Below are 8,432 nucleotides of genomic sequence, written 5' to 3'. Positions count from 1 at the left end.
TCCCTTTTCCTTTTTATTGCTTCTTTTTTCTTTTTTAAAATTCGCCTTTTTGCCTTTCTGTGGTTCCACCCATCTCTCCCCCCATAAACAACTCTCCTACCCCCCCAATAAATAAATAAAAGGAGGAGGGTCAGGGCAGGAGTGGGGGCAGGCAAGGCGAGGCAGCTGGAGCCAGCCAAGCAGAGTCCGCACCGACAGGCGCCCGCACGCACCTCACACCATGAGATGGCGACGCGCCCCGCGCCGCCCGCTGGGTACCAGCCCCAGCGCCCCGCATCCCCGGCCGGCCGGCCGCTCGCCTCCACTGCTGCCGCTGCTGCCGCCGCTGCTGCTGCTGTTGGGGACCGCGGCCCTGGCGCCGGGGGCGGCGGCTGAGCGGGCGGCTCCCGCGGGGGCCTCGGTGTGCTACTCGTCTCCGCCCAGCGTGGGCTCGGTGCAGGAGCTGGCCCGGCGCGCCGCGGTGGTGATCGAGGGAAAGGTGCACCCGCCGCGGCGGCAGCAGGGGGCACTCGACAGGAAGGCAGCGGGCGAAGCAGGGGCAGGGGCACAGGGACAGCACGCCCAGGACCCACCGCCCTCCCAGGACCCTCCGCCCGCTGCCAACTGGACCCTGCCCACCGGGTACCCTGCGCCCAGCACCGACCAACTCGGGGACCCTGCGCCCTATCTGGTGAAGGTGCACCAAGTGTGGGCGGTAAAAGCTGGGGGCTTGAAGAAGGACTCCTTGCTCACCGTGCGCCTGGACACCTGGGGCCACCCAGCCTTCCCGTCCTGCGGGCGGCTCAAGGAGGACAGCAGGTACATCTTCTTCATGGAACCCGATGCCAACAGCAGCGGCCGCACGCCGCCCGCCTTCCGAGCCTCGTTCCCCCCACTGGAGACTGGCCGCAACCTCAAAAAGGAGGTCAGCCGGGTGCTGTGTAAGCGGTGCGGTAAGTGCCTCGCCAGCCCCCCGGGCCGATCTTGGGGTCCCCCTTTGACGGCTGCAGGGCGCGGGCGCTCCCACGTCCTAGCGGTCCTAGAGGAGGGCGGTTTAGCAGGTGCCAGGGGGCCGGACGATTTCTCAATGTTCCCGGAGTCTCTGGGCTTTTGCTCTGGGTGGAATCCTAAGTTTGGTCCTCCTTTGGGCTGCATGAAACTTTTGAATCCCTCGGGGGTTTGGTTCAGGAAGTTGCTCGGGAATGTGCCTGCTGCTTTCTTAGGCGTTGTGTGCTGTTGAACTTGGCTGTGGTTAGGAAGTGTTTGTGGGTCCCTGTGTGTATGGCTTCTCTGAAAGTGGAACCGGTTGGTTTCCAAGCTCTTTCCTTACTTCTGATCGGGAATGTGGTTCTGTGGAAGTCAGAGGCTGTTTGTCCCTGAGAGTCCTGAGGAGGAAAGGGTTGGCTAAGATGCCTCTAAAGACAATGGCAGAGTTTGGGGTTCACTGATATCCAGCACACAGGTGGATTGTGGAGCTAGTTTGTATGTGTCTGTGAGATGACAGAGTGGATTTCCTTGGGAAAATCCTGTCGAGAATTTTGTTCACACTGTTTTGGTTTGGAGGTTGTTTCTCTTGGTCTAGGAACCGGAACAGATGAATGTAATTTTATGTAGGCCTTTAAGACTCTCAGACGAGAAGTTTAGCCCTCAATTCCCCAGACTTTTCCTAGTTTAATCACTGAGGAGCGTTCACTCAGGAGTGTCATACTATCTGATTTGAGATATTAGCTGCGATTCTAATTACATGTCTGAGGTAGAATTGTGTGTCTGTCATTCATAAAACCATCTCTAGGACCCAGATTTCTGTATCATTTCCTGATTACCGTATAATCACTAACACATAGCAGGGATTCCTCCTCAAACCGTACATTAACGTGATTACATATTACACATTCTAACATGCCTAATGGCTTTTTCCCCTTGGTCTTTATACATTTGTGTAATGGATGGTTGGATTAATTGGATTTTCACAAATTCGGCGTCAAGACCTCCTCTGTCTGCCTGTGGTGCAAAGTGTGTCAGCTGTTTTAAATTTGGGACTGGTGATAGCCAATTAGACGGAGATTCCGGGTTGCCGTTCCTGGTCCTCGTGTCCTGCAGTTAATTAATACCAGATGATTTGGTTTTAATGACAGGCCAGAGCAAAGTTCACCCACTGTTCCTTTATGTTGACAGTGTACTTGGTGTGCCAGAGACCTGTTAGGATTGCACCACTCTGTGGACAGAGGCTGTTGAGACGGAGGCTGGGATTCCCCAGCTCTGGTTGATAGATGTCACGGTGGAACATGGGGACTGCCCTGCTGGGAGCTGTCTTAGCAGGGAACACCAACGCTCCAACACCATCGTACTGCAGTTTAGGATCGGCTGCTACAGAATCTGAAGTAAAACCCTTAAGCCATGCCATAGTTCAGCTTTCACATGCTTTATGACATGTAATTCAAGAAGGATTTCGCCTTTGCTCCAAACCATATGAGTTTTACATCATTTACTGGGCATCTGGGGGGTCCGCGTGGAGGGGATTGCAGTTAGCAGTGACACCTGGGATCGAGGGCGTGTTGCTAAATTCGCAATGCTGTTGGTAATGACTTTTAACTAGGCACAAGTGCCAGATTCCAGGAATAATGCCCTTCCATGCACTTAGAGAACATTTGAACAAGGGAAATCCATGCTGCCTGGAGCAATCATATGGTATTTTGGACCTCTAAGTCAAAAAAGGCACGAAGCTTTACTGAGTGTAGGCAGTATTGCCCTTCCCTTTGCCAGTCAGAGGGAGTACATAATTGTAAATTATGGCTGTTAGGAGGAAGCGAGGTTTTTGGATGAACTGATACTCTCATAAGCATAGGGTTGGGAAGATTGAGAAGTCATAGTATGGTACTGTGTTCGATTCATATAGTTACAATGTTTGGTGATTTGGGTGTTATATGACATCTCAGTGTAAGGCTTACCTACAGACTAAGTGGAAATGTGCTAAATTTCTTCTGACAAGCTACTTTGTATAGCGTGGGCTCAGTAAACCTGTACTTAGAATGTTGGCTGGAAAGTGTCTCTGTGTGTGTGTGTCTGTGTGTGTGTTTGCAAACTTGTGAATCCACCCCGCTGTGTGTTCTCTGTTAACAGTGCCATTCAGAGTCTATCAACAAAGGGACACAGACAGATGGGAACTCTCTAGAGAGAACAGGGGCTGTTTTGACCTGGTCAGCTGCTTATGTACTTCCTGGTTTGATTTCAGGGAGAGAGAGAGTGGGAAAGTCCTTATCTAACAACAAGAGCAGGGCTTGGGGTGTGACAGTCCTGTGCACCTTGAGCCATGGTGCCAGGGTGGGGAAGGAATAGAGCAAAGTCATTGTTGTGATATCATACCCAGGGGGACAGTTTCCAGATGTTAGGCTCCCAGCTGCAGTGCTGTCTCCTACAAGTTGCTTAGTAGAGTAGGAACCTCCACAGGCAACAGATTCGCCTCAGGGCTCATAGAAAGGTTCTCTGATTCCCTTTCTCTTCCTCCATCTACTGTAAGCTCTTTGGTAGCATCTATATAAAAAATACATAATAAAAGTCGACCCTTTGAGACAGAAACTGTGAGTTTAGAAGACGACATGGAATTTCATAGGTTGTTTGCTTGATAGTTGAAGTTTGAATAAATTAGACGTTCATGACAAGAGTTTTAGTCAGCCTTTGCTTTTTATTTATTTGTTATTTCCCGTTCTCTCCTGAATGAACTGAGACTTGTAGTTAGGAATGTATGTTCAGCTGGAAAGCAAATTAATTGGCTTTTCAATGAAATTTCTGATACTGAAACAAGTTATTGCTTGATATGCTAGCCTTTTTGTTTTCCAAGCATTGTGGTTGTACAAGGCAGAAACTGATTTCCACAAAGATCTGGCAGTACGGATGCCGAATGACAGATTTGTCCATGGTGTTTTTATAAGCCAATACAACTCTGTGTGCTGTATGGTAGAGAATTAAGATATCTTTATATATGGAAATTATAAGCATGCTTATCAAATATTTGTGATAAACAATACTTACTTTTTCTATTTCCCCCAATCACTGTTGAACAAAGTGTGCTGACCTTACAGTGGTATGAAAACAAAAACAAAACCAAAGGCTGCAGGGGTTCTCCAGTGAGCGTTCTTAATAAAAGCTGCATTAGAGCAATAGAACTAGGAATAGGTTTTGCTTGACTGCTGGCATTTCATGAATACACATGTAAATTAAATTTCCCAAGTATTTGCGACTGATTTTTTTTTTTTTTTAGTCATATAAATCTTGCTGTGAAAATCTAGAGTAGATTCAACTTCCTTCTGAAAGGAGAGAAACTGTATGTGTCTTTTAGTATTTATATTAAAATATGAAGCCAGGATAGGTTATTTGGGAAAATAGTTCTTTAGAAGACAAATATTTTTAAAGCACATTTAAATACTTGAGGTAGAATGTTTTACTAGTATCAGGGGATAGTTTGAGTCATTTTGGGGAGATCTATAAACCCTCTGAATTTAGGGGCAGCTTTGCCATATGTCTTAATGCATTATCTAAGACTGGGAAGCTTAGATCACCCTGAGGATAAAACACCAAGCTGTGCTTCCCCAGGCCTGTGTATTTCTAGCAGATGAGGGCAGAAGGATGCGCTTGGGGCAGTTGCTGCCCTTGTCAAACAGAATCCATTCATCATTCAGGGAATCTCCCTTGCTTCCCTCTTACTCATTTTCTTCCTGTTGGTTTCCTTAATTGCAAACAATATGTTTTCAAACCCGTTTCCCCATTTCAGCAACAATTTATACGCTGACCAGATTTCCAGAACTCTTCAGCTGCCCTGAGTCCTTAGTAACATTTACATTCTTGTGGTTTGTTTAAAATAAGCTGACATGGTATGAAAAAAAAAAACTCTCTGTAGAACTCTTATTGAATGGACATTATGATTAACCTTATACAAATGTGGAATAATTCTAGATATAATATGTTTCTTTCTAGGCTAAGTAGTTACAAAAAATGCATGTTGTTTATAGGAAAGGAAAAGACAGTTTTTAGTGGTTTTTATTTCTTTAGGACTTGTGGAGAGTTTTCAGGTCACATATAAGTGCTTTAAATCTGCATGCATGTATTAGCTCTGTACATATATTAGCATGAACTTGAAGTGACAATTAAAGTAGTATTATGATAGAAGAAGACTTAGCTGGCTACCCCATCCTGCTGAAATGTCACTTTATAGTTCATGCACTGATGCTTAGTGACACATCTTGCTCACCTGTAAAGCTGTTTGACTCGAGAACTGGTCAAACGGAGACAAGTGTCACGGAGTCGAGGGGCTGCTCTAGTTGACACAGTGTGATGTTTCCACGTCGCCTATGTGGGTTAGTAATGTACTTGAGACAAACCTGTTTCTAAAGGCTTGCTGTCTTGACTTCTATCACTAAGCAATCTGTATGTGTTCAAGTCGATTAAAAAAAATAAACAGATGACATCGACAGCTAAAAGTGAGTCGCCTAATCTCCATGTATGCTAGATTCAAGAGTTAGAAAACAATTTCCCCTCAGTACTGACTAGCCATCTAGGCATCACAGAGACATGTAAAGTTGTATTTTGTCTGTCAGGGCTTTTAAAATGAAAAAAATAAAGTATTTTTCCCTATGGAAATTAGTTTCCTAGGATACTGCTTTTTAACTTTGATTGACCTTAATGGACATAGGATAGTTTATAATTTTATAATAATAAAATAAAAAGATGAAATTCTTCCCATGCAGGGGTGTCCTGGCTCTTCTTCACTCAGATTTCCTGTATATACCCCCCATGGTCTCTAGTTCCCTTATGAAGATTGTATAAAGGAAGCCTTAGGCAAACCCTGGACCACGGCTGGATCTCAGTGCATGCATATAGGCTTACTGTTCACCATCACATTGACTATCCATTGCCTGACATCTTGGAATTCAGCTGCCTTGGTTTGAATGCATTGGATAACAGGCAGCCGAGATCAGAAGACTGTACATGCAAGAGCTCTGTTTGCTCCTGATTGGCTCCTTATCCTTCCCAATGAGGACACCTTCCCATGAGGTGGTTACCTGTGTTGCATCTCAAAGTTCACAGGCTCTGCATGAAAAAAACAAAGCTCTGTCTTTGGACATCAGCCCTGACATTCTCTTGGAACTGTAAGAGAACTTCAGAGTCGTATGCCCACCAGGAGCTGGTGGGCAGATTTTATCAATAACAATAAATGACGAGAACCTATAGAAGGAAATTATTCTTTGCCTTTTATCCTACTGTAGCAAGAGACATGAGCTAAATTGAGCATAGATATAAGGGGGCATGATTGATCATGGTGTTAGAGTCTTGGTTATAGGTATACTTAGGAGTCCAGGGCACGGAAAAGAAGGACTAAAGATGTGAAGTCCTCAGAAGTACCCTATTTCTGTAACCAAGTCTCTCATCTGAAAACTGCCAATAAAGCAATGGAAGCTGTGGAATTGTGTTAGCTAAAACCACGCAGTCACAGCTACCACTCAACGGCTGCAACTTTGAGAGGGGCAGCTTAATTTTTGTATGTATTAATAGATCAAGTAATCACTAATTGTTAAGTGGTAAGTGACAGAGACACTCCCAGATGTGTATATGGTAGCAACAATTGATATAGGCTGTATTTGAAAAGAAAATGCGTCCTTCTGATTTTCCCACTGTGCAGCAATAGTTTGGTGAGGTGTGTATCTGTAGAAAGTAGCATAAGAAACCATATGTTTCCAGCACACTATTGGTTTTTCATATCAATTCCAGATTGATTTTTGGGCTTCTGAGAAAGGTGGCTGAACTTCCAGAAACGTTTCTATCTCAATTATTATCCGACTGAATTTATCCTGTGTAATTTATATCCCAGCTAGAAGTATAATTCTGTGTGTTGTAAATACTCTAATGTACACCAGAGTCTGAAGAGTTAATGAATCGCTGGTGCTGTTCTGGAAAGATCCATTATCTCACCCCATTCTGAGTACTTGACCTCAGCGCTCGGAAATACTGGGTTCCCCTTTGTCTGTACTCACGGACATTTGAGAATTTCAGTTGTGTTAAGTTTTACTTCATGAGAAATTTAGTTTTCATAACTGCAGAGGAAAGGTTTCCCCTTGTGTCCTCAAGAAGCAATAACTTTGGAGGGGATGAGGTACTTTTCCCTTACCTATCTCATTTTTAGAGATCTTTGGGCTGGGGTCAATGGCAAGGCCCTTTTGACCACCGTCTAGTTGGCCCTGGGGCCACCATGGGGGATGAGGGGATTTTCCTAAATCAGCAGTTCCTGTATTTTCTGTCCCTACAGGGAATATACTCTGTCTAGAACATGCTAGCCATTACTAAAGAGGAAATAGATGGCTAGTTTGCATCACAAGAAATTGTCAGTAGACTTCATCCTTGGAAGAGGACTATGCGGTTCAAACCCTTTGGTGCCCTCCGAGGTGAAGTGGTTCAGCTCAGAGTAGGTGTGCCCACTGTCAGGGACAGCTCTGCTAGGATGCTCTGTTGTCTTCCTGCCATCACAGGCGTTGATTACATCAAGCCCTTGGGAACACCCGGGGATTTCACTGGAGCAGGGATTCTATTGGAAAGTCTAGCATTTCTGAAAACGTTCTTATTCTCTGAGCAGACTGATTTTAGCTGTGAAAACACAATCTTTACCACATCTACTACCTTTAGAGATGTATTTTAGTAGTGTGGTGTGACTACATTGTTGCTCATCTGTCACAATAATGTCTCCCAAAGTTTTTCACCTCCACAACAAATTCTGAATCCACAGATCATTACCGCCACCCCCTCCCTGACATTTTCCTTCTATGTCCCTAGAAGCCACCACTCTACTTTCTGTATTTATGGCCACGACTATTCGGCATATGTGCAATAGAACAGCTTTTGTTCTGTTGTGACTTTCAGGGAGTATTACGTCTTCACCATTCATATGCACTATAGCAGGCATCAGAGCTTTCTGCCTTCAGAAAACACAGAATAGAATTCATTCTATGTTGTACAACACAGTTTTTATGCATTCGCCCATTCATGACATCATCCATCCGCCCATTCATGATATCATCCATTGTAATGGCGTAAATGGATGCAGACAGATTGTAAAAATATATACAGCTTTTAATGGGGAAATAGACTTACAGAACCACCGTTCCCACGGAGACCAGGAAAGCAGAAGTAGTGGCTGGGAGCACGCTCTCTGAGGCACACGCGATGAAGCTCCGACCCAGGATGGATGTAGGCTAGAATTTTCCTGGTAAGACTGACACTACACAGATTATTAGAGATGGGTTGATCGGGATATGAGAATTAGCCTGTAAGGGCTAGAGCTAATGGGCCAAGCAGTGTTTAAAAGAATACAGTTTGTGTGTTGTTATTTCGGGGCATAAGCTAGCAGGCGCTGGGGTGCTGGGGACGCAGCCCCGCCGCTCCTATCACAACAATCCATTCGCCCATTC

At 45.2% G+C, this 8,432-nt stretch overlaps 1 protein-coding gene across 2 annotated transcripts in view; it reads left to right on the top strand.

Annotated features, from left to right (window-relative positions):
- Positions 1–208: 208 nt before the first annotated feature.
- Nrg1 (neuregulin 1) overlaps positions 209–8,432 on the top strand; it is a 987,684-nt gene continuing 979,460 nt past the window's right edge. For both annotated transcript variants that reach the window (XM_013352039.2, XM_026786908.1), the window contains exon 1: positions 209–932. In XM_013352039.2, coding sequence (XP_013207493.2) covers positions 221–932 — 712 coding nt within the window. In that variant the 5' untranslated portion in view covers positions 209–220. The remainder of the gene's footprint in view (positions 933–8,432) is intronic.

Source organism: Microtus ochrogaster, linkage group LG7_11 (assembly GCF_000317375.1).
Source record: "Microtus ochrogaster isolate Prairie Vole_2 linkage group LG7_11, MicOch1.0, whole genome shotgun sequence".
NCBI classification, from domain to species: Eukaryota; Metazoa; Chordata; class Mammalia; order Rodentia; family Cricetidae; genus Microtus; species Microtus ochrogaster.
This window is presented reverse-complemented; position numbering and strand designations above follow the sequence as displayed.